This window comes from Bactrocera tryoni, chromosome 5, assembly GCF_016617805.1.
Source record: "Bactrocera tryoni isolate S06 chromosome 5, CSIRO_BtryS06_freeze2, whole genome shotgun sequence".
Classification (NCBI taxonomy): Eukaryota; Metazoa; Arthropoda; class Insecta; order Diptera; family Tephritidae; genus Bactrocera; species Bactrocera tryoni.
In genome coordinates, this window is record NC_052503.1 from 49051614 (window position 1) to 49071970 (window position 20357).

Below are 20357 nucleotides of genomic sequence, written 5' to 3' on the forward strand. Positions count from 1 at the left end.
ATAGTTTGCGTACGTAATCTTATTAATATCTTTCTACTCATCTCTTTCGGCAGGTTCATTTGCAGTTGCGCGGTTTCTCGGTGTTCATCGATGTTGAGCGCCTGGAAGCGGGCAAATTCGATAATGGACTGCTAAACAGTATTCGACAGGCGAAGAATTTCGTTTTAGTATTAACACCAAATGCGTTGCAACGCTGCGTGGATGACGACGATGGCAAGGATTGGGTGCATCGCGTAAGTACCTGCGCGAGTTGTTAGGATCTAATACCGTTATTTTATGCTACAATTTACCTTACAGGAAATCGTCGCCGCGTTAAAATCAAATTGTAATATTATTCCTATAATTGATCAACAATTTATGTGGCCAGAGACCGATCGCTTGCCAGAAGATATGCGCAGCGTTTGCCATTTCAACGGCGTCACGTGGATACATGACTACCAGGATGCCTGCATCGATAAACTAGAGAGGTAAGTTATCACTAAATGCGAAGTGAGTATTCATTACTCCGTCGGAAGTGTTAAAGGTTCACGGAATGAAGCGATTCAAGTTGATAGGGCGCGGTTTCTTAAATATTTGTTAAAATCTCATTACAACGCTAAAGCTAGGCTTCGTTTAAGAAGTTAATAAGCATTTGAGTTTTTGTGGCACAGGTCCTTGTATATAGACAAGTGTGGTGAAAATGCTAGTAAGTGCGGTGAGTATTCACAAAATTTAGCAAAGACAAAAACCGTATATGGTCGTGAGGGAAACTTTTTCATGCCGAAAAGCATTGTTAAGGACAAAAATTTTCATATAATTGTGGACTTACTAAAAGAGTAACGGCATCATTAAGGGGTTATAAACAATTAGAAGGCCGAAAAAAGCAAATTTTCCAGAACTTTGTCTGAGAAAACTTTTAAAGTTATTGAGCCAAAAATTTTTACACAAATTATGGTATCTTTTAACCTGGACTTAGTATTAGTAAAATCATTTATTTTTACATTTTTACAAAGACGTTTTGCAGTGACCACTATATCTCTGAATTGGAGCCTCTGAAATTAAAAAAAAAACCAAACAGATTTCGTTAAAGTAATGTTAAATTTAGTAAAGCAAATCGAAGAAATAATAAAATTTTTTTACAAAGTGGCGGTTTCTAAAAAATCGATTTTTGACCACAATTTCGGCCATAAATTCTTTGTAAAAAAATTTTTATCAGTGAGAAAAAATATTCGTTTAATGACTAAAAAATATATATTTAAGAAGCTCGTGTTAAAATTTGAGACTAACCGGTGAGTATGGCTAAATTTTTTAAAAGTGCTTGACCCAGATAATTATTGTGGATAATTCAAAGAAATGACAGCAGTATTATGGTAGATTTGTAAATTCCAGCTGTACAGCTCAGCGAATAAAAGTCTTAATATACCCATACCACACCAGCATATTTCAAGGTCCACCAGCCGTTTCTACTTTATTTCAATTCATTTTAATTGGGTCTTCCCAATACTAATCAAAAGGAGCTAGGCCGAAATCGCAACTTTTAAAATGTTTTGCTCATTCCGCATCCCTTTGAGCACCCTTCGCACTTATCTACTTTAGTAAATTTCACTTTCCACTAATATGGCAGCACTAAGTACATTTTATTATAGTAATTCTGATATTTATGCTCTAAATATTATAACCTAACCAAACTTGCTTGCAATGAAAAATAGAAATGAGTATAAAAACAAGAATTTTGCCAATTTTTCCATATTTTTTCTACAAATTTTCTTGTGATTTCGAAAATCATTTTACCGCCACGCCACAGATGGATATCATTATAAGTTTCCAATGTTAAGCGGATTAATGCACTTGTGACTGAAAATTATCACCGGCTTGTGCCTGAAAGGTATACATACATATTTCAAGTATATTTTTACTTACACTTTCGCCAAATTTCCTTTCGCCACATCATACATTTCGCAGTGGCAAAGTGTTTGCGACGCATTATTGCACTTTTATTTGCTATAAAATCTACTATAATCCTTATAAAAATATCTTCAACTCACATATTTAAATGGAATATATAACTTTTTAACTCATGAACTCGCGTCAAGGGATTGACAAAGGTGCAAAATTTGTCTGTTACTACTTGCATGCTAAAATAACTAGAAAAGATTGGACACAATCGCGAAGTATCGCAGACATTACGAATTGGAGTGATTTTTTACTCAAAACTCTTCTCTACTCTCAATACTAAGGCAACTCTGTAATGTACACACATACAACACACTCACAAAATTTCATTTGCAAAATTTGGAACATATTTTTGATTTTTTATTATTTTTTTACTGTATTTAAACTAAAATCACTTTAACCGAAACTTTTGCACAGAAAACACAAACAGATTTTTATTGCCTTGCCAACTTTATTAAAAACTATATTTTCCTTTCTGTCCTTCCCCATACACGACAGATTCATGCGTGGTGAGAAGAATTTGGATCGCCTTGTGGGCATACCCAGCACACCGGGCTCGGTGACCTACCAAAGAATGCACAGCAATGACTCCGACTATCAGCAGAGTGTGGGCGGCGGCAGCGTCGGCGGCGGTGGCAGTGGCGTTGTATGTGTCAGCGGTGCCGGTGGTGCGGCGAATAGCAGCGGACAAGGTGGGGCACAACAAAATACGTCAACTACAAATACAACAAATACGAATACATAGAACGGGGCGATCCAGCGTTGAAAAGCCGAAAGAAAAAATTAAGCCGAGCAAATGAGTCGCCTGGATTGCCCCGCAATATGAGGTCATAGAGATATTATGATTATGACGAAAAAAAAGATGCAGAAAGAATGAGGAAAACAAAACAAAAGCAATTATCATGAAAATATGTTCTGCAAAATAAGATTGATGAATGTTTATGAGCATAGTGATTATGCGAACGCAAACTCTTCGAATATATACAAGCCTCTATATACATATACATACATATATATTTATTAGTAGATATTAAATTTAGACTAGCGTTTAGTGAGGAAGCACGAGCAAAACTAAAAAAAGGAATTATTCTCCACATTAATCCCAAAACCGAACACCTCGTTTCCCAACTCGAACTTACTCCCTACTATTTGATATTTATCAAAAGATTTATTTACTCTTACAAATAGTTACTAACACAAAAAGTTTTCAAAATTTCTTTCGCGCGTTCGAAACACACTACTTAAAGTGTAGGTTAGCTTTAGTAAGACGTAAACAGTTAACTTAGTTATTTATGTTAGTACTTTCGTGCTACTAAAAATTCTGAAAACTCTAAATGCAAAATTCAAATTTTAATGAACGTTCATATTTAATTAATACTAATCACAAACTAGCAGCTAATCACCAGGCAAATAGATACCGGCAATCCCCTTCACCGGCCAGACAACGGATCGGCGGCAGCTGCGGGCCGCTCGGCAGCAACGGTCAACTGAGCATGTTCGGGCGTGGTTCGAAGCGCAACCTAATCACGCCGTACCGCACACAACAGACGATGGCGCAGCCGAAGGCGCTGCTGATGGGTGGCTCCATGCAAAATATGTCGCCGGCTGGCTATCGGCCACCCCGGCGCAGCTCGGCCAGTGGCATTAACAATGGCAATAGCAATGGCGCGGCAGCCGGTGCTGCCACTAATTATCGCAGTCATAGTGTCGATGAATTGCTGGACACCACCGACGGTTTGGGCTCCAACGATCGTATTGCCGATATGGCGGCACGTGTTACGGCCGGCAGCACAGCGCTGACCAACGCCAGTTCGACAAGCACATTGCAACCGGGCAACGATTATGCCTCGTCGGTCGGTTCGCTGTCCGAGTTTTCCAGTGAAGCGCCGCCGCAAGCGGTCGCTAGACGTGAGAAGAGCGCCAATATGCCAACGAATGCGCAGCACCGTAAATCGCGTTCGCTCGATCATTTCCTCGATGACAAGACGTTAGCGTTAGTGGTGGCGTCGCAACCACAGCCGGCGCTCATGGAAGGTACGCAGAGTATGCAGAATCTTGCCACACCCGCAACGCCCGATCTCAAACGCGGCACACGCACACAACCGTTGACGCAACGCGGCGACAGCGTGTCCACATCCAGCGCCGCAACCACGCCCGAACCGGCCGATGTCGGCTTACGGAAGGCGCACGGCGGCGGCATGCTGCCTGTGACGCGTCGCAGCCCAGAGGGTGTCAGCTCGACGGATGATACACAATCGTTGCGCAGCAGCAATACCTCATGCGGCAGCATGTTCAGGTCGCAGGTGCGCGCGTCGGCGCACACACATCGCGGCAGTCAGAATAGTGGCAAAACGTCGTCAACTTCGCTGAGTAGCAATGCGCCCGGAAACAACACGCACAGCAACAGCAACAACAACAACAATGCAAACAATAAAACCATTCTGAATCGAACAATTAAAAAAGTTCGTTCGCTGATGAAAAAGTAAGCATCACACACACACACAGTCACACACTCAAATATACACTCCAATAAACACTTAACTCGTATACCCGTTCGTGTATCAGTGAAATTGCGATCTCAATCAAAATCAATATCGAAATGTTTGCGCCAATCAGTTCACCCAATGTACATAAATATGTTGAAACCGTAAACAATCAATCGTATGCATTCGTGTGTCACCATATTATCGCCCAATCAGCAGTTAACTTGTCTCGCTCACTGTCTCTCTTTCTCTCTCTCCCGCTTTCCCTTCTTCTAATCAAACTGCTTCATAAAATGCATTTTAAAATCTAACTGTTTCTCATTAGTGTCTTGTTATTGCCATAACCATATCGCCGTGCTTACATACATACATATGTAGTAGACATACTATATGTTATCCATAACCATACAATTTCATACATTTACATATTAGTTAATGTAGTTAGTTTATAAGCTAAAAGTAAGAATTATATGGCGCTTGCCACCCAGCGAGTGTTATGCCGCGCTTAGATTTTAGACCTGATAGCTTAATTCCCGCTTCTTCAATACAACCCTGCAGTTGCATAGCTCAGCATGTGTTGAGTGACTCTCTCACGAAATTTTTTTCAAAACCCTATTAAAAAATATACTTTATTAGGTCAACAAAGGCTTTATACACCCATGTAGAAAGTAGAGATTACTCGAACAGAAGCAAGACGTGAGATAAATCCAAACCAGCGGTGTATTATCACGTAGCGAAGACAGTGTTAAAAGCCAGAGGCCTTGCTTAAGGCATATGTAGGTTGAGCACAGTAAACAGATTTTTAAGACTTTATATGATATAATTATACTCCGTTGTAACTTCTAGCAACTACTCTACTTATTTTTTGATTTTGGTAACTATAAACAGTATCAAACTCTTCATTAGCAAAGTTTCATAGCCAGCTTTCCTAGTTTATTTAGATATTCTTGACAAATCAGTTAAAAAAGTACGACAAATGTGTCTTGGTATTTCAACCACTTAGTTGTAGAAAATACTAAAAAAGTTAGGAACAGATGATTACAATTCCTCAACTCCAACTTACAGCGCAATCTCTGCAGCATTCTCAGTCAATCTAAATTTCAGCGCAACCCTTTAACCTCACAAGAGTAAAGAGTTCTGTTACGGCTAATGCCTCCACAAATGCGGCTTATTCCCAAAATCGGTTCCATGCTCTGATAATGTAGTCGCAATAATCTATTAGCACATTTTCAAACAAGCAATAGATAGAAGATCTCATAATAGTTATAAATTCAGCACATTCTCAGCCCATAAACAGTTGAAACTCTGCACATTTTACGCTCAGTCAAACTAGACACTTACATCACTGCTGCCAATATCTACTTAAGGGGATTTATAAACTACACATTCAACTTTCTTTATGAAAAATAACGCATCAAAGGATTCTTTGCCTCCCCTTTGCGCTACAAATATATTTACATTAACAAACGAAGTGCTTATCTGGTAACAGTCTCTCGCGCATTTCAATACGTTTTTTCGCTTTTCAAAAGTAATTTTATAATAACAAAATTTCTTACTAATATTTATTACAAACTAACAGTGAACTTTGGTAGCGTAGGAGATTAAAAATAATTGAGCTAATGTGACGTCAGCATAGCAGCTGATTTTGACAATTGCGCTGAGTAGCATTTGACGTCGCTGTAATCTCTCTATTTAACAGAAAACCAAGTAACTGCTCATTTTTTGTTATATTAGTTGTTGTTGTTTCGACTTTTAAAATACGAGAATGGAAAAAAATGCTTGTATGCCAGCTTGTGTGCGAAACCATGACACTTAATACAAACATACAAAGAAATTTGATCATTCCAGCGACTGGAAGCCAAACTAACCGAGAAAAAATCTATTTGCCTTGTGATTAGTAGGGTGGTTCGTATTAACCGAATGCATTCAAAATGAATTGCTATGAAAATTGTTCATTTTCTCACATAAAATGCTAATTAATTATTATTAATTAATGGATAAACAATTAAATTAAAAAAAATAACAAAAAACTAAATAATGAAATAAAAACATATTAAGTAAAAAATACGACAACAACAAAGCACGCGTCATAAGTTAGTTTTAAAGTTTTTTAAATAGTTAATAACATTGCGTCCAGTTTTTCCCACTGTCCGTTGTCTTTTTTCAATATTTTTTATTTCTTAACTTCTTGTAAATATGTATGCCGTCCGTTTGTCAAGAACAAAGAAAACCTCCACATGTAGGCGGAGTAAGCTAGAAATATTTGCATAAATTCAATGAATTTTCTGCTAACAATACAAAAACAAAAAAAAAGAAACCAATACAGGCCTTAAGTTAAATAATAGAAATTATTATTAAACTATAATATTAAAGAAAAACCACGAATATATTATTTTAACAGGAGTTTATTACAAACAAAAACGCAAAAATATTTTACATTAAAAGTTAACTTTGTAAGTGATATTTTTTTCATAAACCTTAATTAACATACGCTGTATATTGATTTTAAATGTAAACGTACATTAAAAGTGTCTATAAAATAATAATTTTACATAATATATTGTTTTTAAAAAATATAACCAACAAATTTATTGCAAAATACCCATTGGCTTTAAGTGAAAATAAAACAGAAAATACAACAAAAACAACTTGCATTTATTAAAAATATGTAAATATAAAAAAATTATGGCTTGAGAAAGCGGGCGATCAATTACGTTTCTAGGAAAATTGAACGGGTTTGAAATCGAAAATTAATTATAATTATGGTTAGCGTTATTTTGAAAAACTTCTATTATTCACTTTTGGTTTAACCTGTTTACAATATTTTTATATACTGTTTTCTAGTTAAATATTTTTTTTAATACACACACTAGTTTTCAAGTCTTAATTTTTTTAAATAAAACAGAAAATTTTCTAATAATTTACATTTTTTTATCCAGAACCAAATTAAATATTTTTAGCACATCTTACTTTTATTGGAAAGCATATTGTTTTAATATTTTACTTTTTTATCGGAAACTAAAATAAATATTTTCACTATTTTAAAGTTTCTTGCTATAAGAAGCAGGCACAAATAGCATTTGCCTTGTTATCACAGTTTTCTAATTTTTGTTTTTTTCTAACTTTACTGTGGTATTATTGTTTTCTTGTCCATAAACGTTTAGATATACTTCGTAAATTCTAATTTGGATTGTGAAATATGCTCCATTTTTTTTTGAACAACTTCCAACATTTATTATATATAAGTACGTATGTATATGTTTTAATCGAAATTTGTTATATTGATATCTGTTATTTTGTCTAATAGTAAGCATTGTTCCACATAAATTACATACTTCACATAGTTTTTTACATTTAAAATTATAATATATTTGTGTTCAATCCCTTTTTCAACTGCTAACGCTTAATGTTTTGTATTTTAATCAGCTTGTGCACTGCAACTGTACGCTTTGTTTTTGTGATTCACTTCTTTTATTATTTTAGCCAAAGCAATTTTCGTCATATGTCGCATTTTAGCTTAATTAATTCAAACTAAATAATTTGCAACACTAATACTTAAACTTTCTTTAACGCAATATTGTTTTTGTTTTTGCACGTATGCCGCAAAAAACTTTTAATAAATTTTTCAAATTTTCGTATCTGTTATTTTTCAAATTTTTGTTTATTTTTTCGTAGACCATAAGAGAGCATCAATAACTTGTTGCGCCTTTTGCCTGAAACCGTCGTCGTGCACGCCCATTTCAACGTGTCTGTCTCCTCCAACACAACTGCATCCCAATGTCACCTAACTTGGATTATCATTACTGAGCACTGTGTGATGTGTCTGATAACGCATACATACATATATACATACAAACATGCATAAGCGCTAAGTGCAAAAATATCGGCAAAACTTTAACAATTTCGTTTCATAAACGAAACACCCTAAACATATGTGAAAACTTAGCAGCACACGAAGTGGAAAAAATGGCGCTTATCAAAACCGTAATCCGACCGAACTAACCAATTGTTGTTATTGGTTGTCATTGTCAGCAACATTCAACCTGTATCTTGTATATTCATGTCTGAACGTGTACTGCGTTTTTGTTGTATTCGTTTAATGTAAACAAAAAGCAATTAACTCTTAAGTCACTGTCAACTTTTAATTTATTATTAATGTCACTTTTCCAAAAAAAAAAAGAAAATGAAAAACATAACCAATAAAAATCTAACATAGTGTTGGTGCATAAGAGTAAATTTTACGAAAATTAAAACTTAAATCGCTACTAAATTTTCAACTTTGTTTTAAACTTATTTATTGTTTATAAAATATTGTAATTTCACACTCCTTTCTTTTTTACCATTTTGCACTTGCATTTTCTTTATGCTTCTGTGTGCGTCATATAAAATCACCAATTTTCTCCCACAACAAAACAAGTGTTGTAAACTAATTATGTTGTATTTATTCTGTAATTACACGCGCATTTAGTAACGACTTAGACGACGACGAAATACGTGATTTAATATTAACAAAAACAACAACACCATCCTCCAGCAGAATTATATTTTGCTAGTATCATACAGATTATAAATTCGGACGACCGGCACCTGTCAGCAAAGCAGTTGACCGAGTAATTGCAAGCATTTGAAGTAGTTGTATTTTGGAACAGACGCTTCCAATATCTTTTTAAGCGCCATGGAGCAAGCGCCTTTTGCTGCTTTTGTCTCGCTTACAAAAGTAATTACGAAGAACTTAAGCTCCAACTAGTGCATAGCTTTAAAAGGCTTAATGCGCGTTACGCCTGAGAAATCGAGTAAGAAGGATAAGGGTTAGCTGTATATTTAACAAAATTATATCTACCGAAATCATCCTAATCTAATTTACTAACGAAAATTGTTTACACTATTTTAAAATTGTAATTGTTAAGAATTTTCGTATGTACAACGTTTTGTAAAAATGGAAAATTATGAATTCAATTTTACAAAGCAAGCAACGAATCGAAATAAATGTTGGAAGTATTATTCTTATACATTTGGCGGGCTTGGTTGATTTATTCGCTGCACAGTACGTAAGTTTTCTAGAAGGATCAGCTTTTACTTTTTACTATCAGGCACTAAAACATATCAGTGAGTACTGATAGCAGAAACACAAGTAAAAGTTAATTTTACGTATTGCACACTACACAGTAAGTATTTTCACGCTTAACATGAAAAGCATATTACAAACAATATTTTATAATTTTCAATTTTACCAATAGGAGAGCAATTAAATATTTCTTTTTGAGTATTTTCATGTATTAGCTTAGCTCGTCGTACTTTGCACATTATTTAAAATAACAGCCGGATATTGTTTCAATTATTTATTTACTTTCCAACAGCTGTTTTCAAGGAATGTCTAATAATCGATTGGACTTTAGCGTTGCCAACTATTTTATACAGAAGCGTAAAAGTACAGAACGTATATCATACTTGAAAACTTCCCTAAAAAATGTTATTTGTCAATTGAAAAAATTGCGCTTGGTTTAATATAAGAATAAAAAAATAAATCAAATTTCTTATGTGCAAAATATTCAATTTAACAAAATTATTTAAGTATTAACACATCAAAGCGAACAAAATATTTTTTCTATATATGGCAGCATTGCGTTTCAACTTACCTCTACTCCACATTTATCACTTTTGTTTTGTTTACAAACTCTCATAAAATAATTATTAATTTTTAAGATTTACAATTATAAAATATATAAATTAAAAATTAGTGAAAAAGATTAAATGGAAAAAATGTCTACGGCTAAAGTTGACAAACAATCTCAATCTGGTCTTAAACGAACAGTTCCTGAGGGCACAGTAGAGGAAGCGCTTGAACTAAATAAACTGTATGGTATGTTGAAATAATTACAATTGCTAACAAATTAATTCATATTACAATTATATTAACTTTAGATGATTTACGGAAGCAACTTTCCTTGCCACGAACTGACCGCTTGGGCGGACGAGCGCTGGCTACTTGGGACCAAGACGAAAAAGCGGTACACGTGCTACGTAAAGATGGCAAATTTGGAAATTTTGGTTATAGTCATGGTGGTCGTCTATATTTGGAATATTACGAGGCGCTTTTTCTCTTAGAAATGGTAAGATTTTTAAATAATGATTAAAAAACTGCAGTTAATCAATTAATGTGCTTTCAGAATCGTTTGCAATTAGAATATCACTCCATGATAATGTCAATTGAACAGGCTTATTTATTACTTTTGGGAGAGACAGCTACCCCTAAATGCAATGAATATCTTGTATATGCACATCTAACGCGCATTGGCTATATTTTAGTGAGACATCAAAATATTCCTTATTACGACAACATCGAACCAACCGAAGAGGACTGTGCTTGGGCACTGGCATTAAATGTCATTAATAATCGCGCAATACCCGAAAATGTAAAAAAGTCTCCACATTTTGTAAAAGTAAAAAAGGAAATGAAACAAATTAAGGAATGCATAACCAAACAACAGGTACACGAACAACAACAATTAAGCGAAGCAGATACATCATCCATAAATTTCAATGGCAAGGTCATATCTACTGGTAAACGAAAAATCACAATTGAGGAAGCAGAAAATCCAACAGAGACGAAACGAAGATGTCTAGAGGTTGCATCTAATCAAAAAAGCTTTCTTGATTGTCTCAAAGATGAACCGGAATACAAACAATTGCAAGCAACATTCGCAAAATTCGACATTATTCAAATGGGCGATGCCAATATAAACGCGGAGGAGGAGGTACGCAATTTACACATAGCTTTCGATTTGTACCTTCATAATAATGGATTCAAAAAGCGATCACCAAAGCCACCAACTTTCCGTTTACTGATACTAGGGGTACATGAGCCATTCCCTACACATGCAGAAATAACAAATATCTACAACTTGCAGAAGTACCCTGTGCCTATTTTAGTAGTTTCTGTGGGCGAATCAAAGCAAATACAAGCGTTTGTGTATTATTTTAGTTGATATAGTGAAAATGTACAAAATTTTATTTTATATTAAGTCTAGTTGTAACAAATATTAATAGTTATGTTTTAATAAAATAGCTAACCAGTTTGAAACGTTTCTTTTAAGTTGCGACAAAACCCATTGTATAATTTATAAATTAGTAATTCATTTTATCCACACACAATCTCAGATTCTATAAACCACCTTAACAACGAATTTCACACATTTTTATAAATTATTAGTTTTAGCATACAAAAAATTATGACTATTTCCGGTTGGAAAATGCACAATTCCCCACCAATTTATATAGGATTTGAATAGGTTTTTAGCGTTAATCAGCTGTGTGACAGAGTTGCATTTCGATTATTGAGAATATTTGAATCCATAAAGGTCTGTTCGAGTAAACTTTATTTGTATATAATTATTAATTAGAGGTTTTTTATAAATTGTGGTATAATTTTTTATGAAAATTTAAAGAATCCGGCACATTTGGTGTTTATTTAATTTTATTGTTGTGTTTTTGAGTGTTTAAATTTCTGTGTGCCTTAAAATTTATCTTTATATAACTATTTCCGGTTTGAGAATTTCAAAATGTCAAATTATATAAATTGTAGACATAACTACAGGATTCTGGAATTATTTAGCTGATTGGCAAAGTTGCGTTTTGAGTAGGAAAATATTTATATTAATTAAATTTAGTAAAGTACTAGTAGCTACAAAAGAAAATAATATTGAATTTAAACTTAATAAGAAAATAAAATGTATTATTATTAATCGAAAAATTGCACACTTTAATTGCTGAATTTTTGAACTTTAATTTAAAATTTCTTAATAACTATAAGTTTCCCGTGACTAAATTTTGTTCCATTATTGCTTTTGTAAATATATATAAACACTTCAACTGTTTTATTTAACAACATAAATGGCAACGATTGTAATGTCATTCAACATATTTCTTTTCTATTTTCATTCAAAAGCTTTTTAATTTTGAAAACTTGTCAACTATTTAAAAAAACGAAAAAAAAATTATTATTGTTTCCGACACGATTTCCTTGAACACTGCAAATTTTCTTCATTTGCGTGGGCTGAAAATATACGAAATTCGCTCGTGCGCCGTAAATAAAAAAATTAACGCATAAGCTCGTGTATTTTCTTGCAAGAGTGGTGTGCAGGTACACAAAGTTTTAGTCATTTTCAAACATTCGCCGTGAGCGCAAGTGCCTCTAGTGTTCGGCTTAACCAAATTGGTACCGATTCTCGTCAGAAGCGGAAAATTTGCGTGACTATAGTAAAGAGGAATTTGTTCGTCGGAATCATAAAACAATTCCCTAACATCGAGAAGCAACAGCTGAGCACACCACTGACCGTGCAGCCGAAATTACAAAGGCGTACATAAACACTGCTAAAATATTACTCAAACTAAACGCAAATCACAAAAACTACATTTAATCATCATGGTAAGTGAACGAAGTGAAATTGCTTAGTCTTGCAACTCAAGCAAAACTTTGATTTTTTGTATTTGTACTGGTGCCTCGAGTGAAAAACGCTTAACCTTTTGACAATACAACACTCCTTTTAACCCCATTTGGTTTGACATTGTCCTACTAAAGTGAACAGTGATTCATCATAGGATTTTTCATAACCAATTGGCTTGGATAGTGTGGGGTGGTTGAAGTGAAACATGCGTAGAATGTATTACAAAGCACTTAGTATGTATGTACATGCCGTTATAAAAGAGATTTTCTCGCTCCGCTAAGAGCGTGCATCGGCCGCTATTGTCAACGACCTTGACCCCAATAGTAGTCGTCACGGTGTAGAACTAAGCAGGAATGTACGTGTGTGTATGTAAATTTATGTGTAGAAAAGAAATCAAAACAGAAAGTTGTTGCTCTTTGCTCGTGCAAGCAATTACCTTAAAATAATGTACTCAATATGTTATTGTTTATATTACGAAATCAAGCAGTACTATATTTTTTAAAATAGCAATCAAACAGAAGTACATACTTGTAGTTCGAAATTTTTATGCTCCTTTTATCAATCGATATGATAAGATAATCTGTTTAATGCTGTACTTTGGAAAGTTGGGCTATATTTCACACCCAAAGTTAAATGTATTTTATAATTTTTGAAATCTCTAATGTGAAAAATAAATGCATTTAAGCGCATATTGCAAAAAATTTGACTCCAACTTCACGCAAAGTATAATAATTATTGTTTTTAAATGTAATATTAATAAATTTAGGCTCACCAATATCAAATGAGTGGGCAAGGTGATGTGGCTTAAAAAATGTATAATTTCTTTGTTTTGAACCTCATTCAACGATGCCCGTCTGTATATACGCTCAATTTTTGAGACATTGGTCTGAAATGCACACATTCTTCACTTCCTAAGAAGCTACTCATTTATCGGAGCCGTCGATATTGGACGACTATAGCATCCAACTGCCCCAAAAATTTACCGACCTAAATCAAGACAAAGATTTTTTCTACCAAATAGGTTTAGACCGTCGAAATAACAGCCCTTGGCCGGTTAAAATCTCTGTCAATTCCGATAATTCCGATCAAGATAAAGGTATTTGTATATTATATTATATAGTATATATACTTATAATGTTATAATAAATGCACCTGTGAGGTGTATTAAAGCTTAGGTGCAGCCGAAGTTAACCTTTTTCAATTTTATGATGTTAATCTAATTTTTTACATGTGGCTTATTGTGGAAATTTTTTTAAAGGTTGGGGTCTAAGCTTTGTGAATTTTTGTATCACATACATATGCAAATGTTGTTAAACAGTTCACGTTGCTCAGCCTTTGAAGAAATCTTTGGATATCCGTTCTTTTATAATTGGTATCGTCTCTCGATACATGCAATCTTATACTCTAGTATTTTTTTTTCAAAATTTTAAAATCCCAACATCAACATATCTCGAAACAATTCAATTGTCGTAACCATGTTGCATATTCTGTTTCATATAGTGCTATCGAAGACACAGTCCATGATAAAACAATACTTTTCATCTCTTTCGAAATGCTAGAAATAATGATATTATTTTCAATCCTCTAAGCTTTAATTTCCACGATTGTACTGAAATTCAACCATGGATTTGTCATCTCACAAAGCTGGGTTCTTTTCATTAACTGTTGACAGTAATCCTAGCTTGTGGAGCATATTACGATTAAATGGTGCTATGATATTCTTGTTTATAACTATATATTGACTTTAAAACCTTGACTAACTTCCCTTTTTTAGTCTGGGTCCATAACATATTATGAGTTCCTGGTCAAGTCTCAAAGATTACTCTCAGTATCTATTAAATATTTTCTAATTCCTAAACCTCAAGTAATCAGTCTTGTATGAATAGACCCTGATTCTAACCAATTAAGTGTCTTCTCTAACAAAGTTCTTTATTGGCGTAGACACCGTTTACTATAGCAAGGCTATTGTGTCCTTTTCAATAGAGGTGTTTTTTTACGTTACGTGTTTTTCTCAAACCCAGCGCACAACCCTGGGAAAAGATAATTCGCCTTCTCACTTTAGCTCACCTTCAAACGGAAGCTTTTTGGCTAATCTGAGTTCTAAGACCAGAAGTCGTAAGCTGCTTGAACCATATGTAAAATATTTCTGACCTCCCAAGTGAATGGCGTTCAGACAACTTTCCTCACTTCCGTGAACTTCTACACATGGCTCCATCCACAAAGTAGCCAAGGAAAATTCATTGGTCCAAATAGGTATCGTACACTTGTACAAATGCGATGTTCATTTGGCCCATCTGGTTCTCGCCACGAACAAAAATAAACAAATAAAATGTAAATTTTATTAAGAGAGCCCAAGTGTACGAAAAAATGTATTTAATATTTATAGTTTATAAATGAAAAGAAAACAAACAAATTCAGTGCACTCATTCGCCAATACGCAACAATATAGGTAGGTAGATATTTACAACTTACAATCAGTTACCCCGTCATTTAAACAACAAATCCGTGCTTTCAAAAATTCCAAAACCATTTTTTTTACCTGGTCCATTCACATACCTCTTTGTATTTTAATTTGTATTAGCAGCGTTTTACATACGAAAATAGTCTACCAAAAAAAACGTACGTGAATACAAAATATAAATAACACAAAAGTATAATGAATCGGGATGAGAAATGAAACCGAAGAGAAAGGGGTAACTGATTGTTTGGTTTACTGTTTTGCGAAAATAAAGTCGAAGTTGATTGTCTACATTCCAGAAGTTTTGACGTCAAAGTGCTGCCTTTTAAATAATCGGGGTTTTTCGATTTGTTGTTTTTGCATAAATTATTAAGTATTCGCTAATCACGAATAGTCCATAAAACGACCGTTGGTTAGTTGTTTATTCCGAAAGTCAAGAGTCATTCCAAGATGTTGCCAATTCCCGGTCGAAAATATTATGGCGGTGCTGCTCCCACACTAACACAATTGGACATTTGGACTTTTTTCTCTCTCGACCGTACGTTTATTTGTAAGCCGGCAGCCGAATTTTGATGATGAAGAAACATAATGCTTACTCAGCATCATTTCATAAAAGTAAACAAAACATAGCGACTCGCCGCATTCGTAAGTGGCGCTCAGTTATGTCCTAAAGTAGGTGATAATCGATGAATTCGCGGTGAATGTGCAGTTTTACTTCAGCCTACTTCGGTGCGTGGGGAATTAGCTGCAGTTTAAAATAAAATAATATCAGAATTATTTAATGTAATATTTATAATGCAAATTCTCGTGCGATTTAAATTTTTTGTATGAGAATTTTGAAAGAAAACTTTTGTGATGTGTAGTGGTAGCTGTTATACTATGTGAGTTCAATTTAAAAACATTTATATTTTTTAATAATCATGTGATCTACCATAAGTTATATGTGACATAATTTATACATATATTGAATGTGCGTGCAAATTTTTTATGAAGCATAATAAATTAAGAGCAGTGATGTTATTTTAATATTTCTAATATTCTTTTGGTTGTTAGTGTGTGACGTTAATCGAATATACATATGTATTTAGATAAACATAAAATGTGTGGGTGTAAACTACCGTGAACTTTTCATGAAACTATCGTCTTTATAGAAATACTTGCCACTATACTATCGAGGAAATCAAAAAAAATATTATATATTTTAGTGTGTAATAAAAACGAAAAAATGTACATATGTACATATGTATGTACCTTTAAAAACCACCTACATTATCTAAAAGTTTCCACCATAACAATAATTTATTGCAAACTGCCAACTGACCAAATTTAACCGAAGTGAAAAAAACAAAAAACTACAATTTCACACGTTTTAATACATATCTGTCTTAATTCAAAAATCCCCAAAACTCTTCGGCAATATTTTCAATGACTGCGTTGCCGTGATTGTAAAAAAATTGATATACGGAGATAAACTGACATAAAAAAATGTTGCACCAATCTAGGAAAAATTTTGCATTGATTTGGTTTGCTCACGCAGTTTATTTGGCCCAGTTCTATTCAAATCATTGTGACAACAGTGCGTCAAAACTAGTGAGAGGTACAAAACGTGTCACTTAACTTACTTGAATATTTTTATTTTATGATAAAATATACCATGACAGGGGCGTACATGATTGCTTAGTCCTGATTAATTCTGAATTCCACAGAAAAGCGAGTTTTTTTTATCTTTATTAGTAGTATTTTAAAAAAGCGTTGCCTGTGATGCCTTAAGGGATTGGGTTAGTGTACCAACTAACCCTCACAATTTATTCAGGAAGTAAGAACAATTAATTGTGCTATATTAGTTTTAAATGGCGTCCTCTAAAAAGTAGGGCTAAATTACTTACAAAAAGAGAGAATTTTAATATTAACAAAAAATCAACTACTGACTGATTTATTACGAAAACTCCACTTAATTGGATCACAGTAGTCTGCAAATTCGAAGACTTTTTTGTTGGCTCATTCAAATGTTGTTCATCACATTCTCCGTAAATATAGTTATTAGATAGACATTATTTATGAAAACAACGGATGATCTTGTCGTCTATTTTTGAAATATTTGGTCACCTCATCACATACCATCTCAAACATTTATTTCCATTTCATGAAATTAATTGGCCCAGTAATTCGGCAGTAATATACCATCTAACTAGTTGTTCTTATAAGTTAAGGATTTTGGGTGTTTTGAGTCTCTCCCTCCTCTTATTCCCGCGGATGCGCTCGATTTAGGATATGTAACTACAATTATTACATTCATAATAAAAATATAATTGAGTTATTTCCGATTACAAAAAATTTTTTTTTGTATACATCTTACAAAATATTTCATGTTGAAATCAGTACATTTTTATTTCTGGGAATATACTACTACAAAAAACGGTTTAGGATAGCTTTAACGAGAAAACATTTATGAACAAATTTCGTACATCCGTTAAACTAATTTGAATTTACGGTCAAGAGATAAATGCTGCTATGAAAGAACTACGAACGTTAGTCACGAACTCAACCCACTCGGCAAAGCAGACATTCTCACCGCAAAAATGCTCGGTTGTAAAATAATAAATTTGTATTCCCCTTTATTGCACAAAAAATTGCAAAATTATTGCCGCACTTTCATTCGCGAGCATTAGTTTTCCGTTATTACCACATTCTGCGTTCAAAAGGGAAAATGAAAATTGCAATTTATTACTGTGGTTTTGTTATTATACAAATTAATTTTCCTTTCTCGGCGCTGATTGCTTATTTTTACCTTGAAGACATACTTGATAATGTAAACAACGTAAATAATAATAATATTCTTCTTTAAGTTCATGTAACAGATGCCAAAAACGAAAAGCTTCCTCTATAAAAGTACCGAGAAAGTAATTTCGTTTATTTATTCAGAAACAAAGAAAATTAAAACAAACAAAAAAAAATTAATGAAAAATATGTAGTTGTAAAATTTTACATAGAAACATTAATTTCAGTTTTATAATTTGTTCACGCTTGTTGGCACAAGTCAACCATCAAAGTCATCATAATAACGAACAGCATTATTAATTCAAATATAATATGTACATAGGTGTGTTTCTATAAATTCCTAAACATGTGTGTTTTATACACATAAAACAACCTAACTCGATTTTTATAGATTCTATATAGTGCATTTAAGCATTAAATTAATTGTACCTATAATATCATACGAATAGTTTCGAAAGCTGTAATTTTGAAAAAATATTAAAATATTCGAATAAGAGTGAAAATAATCCGAGTCATTGACTATTAATTGTTGCTAATAACTTAACAATCCTTCAAACTTATTTAAGCGCTCGATGACTGATGATTTATTCGGTAACATGTGTGAAAGCTACGAGTACGAGAATTACTTATTAGATATATACATATGTATGTATGTACTTAATGTTATACGTATGAAATAGACTTATTTTCGAAATAGATGAAATCTTTTCAAACAAATTATAAACAAATCATTGTGTTTGATTATTGGTACAACAAATCACTATGTTCGTTTTTGTTTATCATTTCTGTAGATTTTGCAACGTACTTTTTCAAGTGGTTTCAGGGACCAGGCAGTGTAAGATAGACACATTTTTGTGTACAGCTATGCGCTATAAAAGTAAGGCTCTCCAATGTGTGTCGCAAACATGAGATTTTATAAGAATATAAGAAAATTTAAATTTAGTTTTTTCACAATATTCATTACATTGGGGGATCTAGCCTAGTGAAAATATTTATTTGTAACAAATTCGACAAATATGCCGAATGATTTTGATTTCATGCAAGTACAGCGTCTACCAATAGGAATGAATTGATTTTGACAGCTCTTGGCGGCCATATTTGTTTACGAATTTGGATAAAATTTTGGCTGTGTTTTCAGCATGTCCTGATACAACACTTTAAAATGGTCCGACATTATATTTATATTAAAACTTCACGTTCCCCAGTAGCTATTGCAAGAGCCTCTCGCGCAAATAATCGTATCTTCAGATGAGACCCATTTATGACTTAATGGCTTCGTCAACAAACAAACTTGTCGCTATTGGCTTGAGTGAAATCCTACTGCGGTTAATTGCATCCCAAAAAATGTATTGTTTGTTGCAGATTGTGATACAGCGACATCTTCTTTCCAAATAAGCCGGAACGCTCAAACTAAGCTATCTCAAATGTTCCCGCCAATGAACTAGCAACGCTTGAGGAGCTCAAAGATATTATTGGAAATTAGCGTAAATGCGTGGAGATACGCAAACGGGGCCGACATTTTGTTCAAATCATATATAGCTTAAAACTATCTGCATTACAAAAAAAAAGAGAAACCGAATTGACCGAATTTGAGTGTTTTATTACGGTTTAACATCACGTGGTTTTTGCTGATAGACCTTTTACTACCTTTAACGGAAATCTCTTTTAAAATCTCAGAGATATCTCCTTAGTTGGATTCAAATATTACAATATTACACCTGCCACTGTAATTGATTAAACATTTTTAGACAGGTGGCAATATTAAAAAAAACTGATTTTTTTGAGATTTACTGTGATCAAATTTAAAGGTGAGTTTTTAATTCATACTTTGCGTGTTTTTCGAATCGGTATCTATGCTAAATTTCACGTCATTAGTATTTGAGATATGCGTCGTTTTGTGAGGTGAATTCTTCGATTTTTACTGTCTGAATTTATTGAACGAAGAAGTACGATAATGCACCATCTCATACTGCATTGGTTATTCGTAATCGTTTCGCCACAGCATTCTCCTGATTTACCTCCGTGTAACTTCTGGCTATTCAGCAAATTCACATGACCACTCCGAGGACACCGTTTTGACTCAATTGAGGATATAACAGCTAAATAGAAGAAGGCTCTGATGGTTATCATGTCGTAGGATTTTTCCAAGTGCTATGATGACCGGAAAATTCGTTGGCATAAGTGTATTGCAGCGGGAGGGGATTACTTTGAAGAGGATGATATAGACGAAATTAACCTTTCAATTTGATCACGGTAGTATAT

The 20357-nt window shown here is 33.7% G+C and overlaps 2 protein-coding genes and 1 pseudogene across 10 annotated transcripts in view; all 3 read left to right on the forward strand.

Annotated features, from left to right (window-relative positions):
* Positions 1-9426, forward strand: part of LOC120776848 (NAD(+) hydrolase sarm1) — a 143579-nt gene extending 134153 nt beyond the window's left edge. For 4 of the 9 annotated variants that reach the window (XM_040107877.1, XM_040107874.1, XM_040107880.1 and 1 more), the window contains 5 exons: positions 54-233; positions 298-467; positions 2431-2624; positions 3325-4414; positions 8884-9426. In XM_040107877.1, coding sequence (XP_039963811.1) covers positions 54-233; positions 298-467; positions 2431-2624; positions 3325-4414; positions 8884-8968 — 1719 coding nt within the window. In that variant the 3' untranslated portion in view covers positions 8969-9426. Of the gene's footprint in view, positions 1-53; positions 234-297; positions 468-2430; positions 2937-3324; positions 4415-8090; positions 8686-8883 lie in introns of those variants that run through there. The other 5 variants (XM_040107878.1, XM_040107876.1, XM_040107875.1 and 2 more) reach the window with 5 other exon arrangements.
* Positions 9427-10106: 680 nt separating this feature from the next.
* LOC120778865 lies at positions 10107-11520 on the forward strand. Its single transcript, XM_040110901.1, has 3 exons — positions 10107-10275; positions 10338-10525; positions 10583-11520. Exons 1-3 carry the CDS (start codon positions 10167-10169, stop codon positions 11399-11401), a joined length of 1116 nt encoding a protein of 371 aa, XP_039966835.1. The 5' UTR covers positions 10107-10166; the 3' UTR covers positions 11402-11520.
* An 877-nt stretch (positions 11521-12397) lies between these two features.
* Positions 12398-20357, forward strand: part of LOC120778343 — a 33657-nt pseudogene continuing 25697 nt past the window's right edge.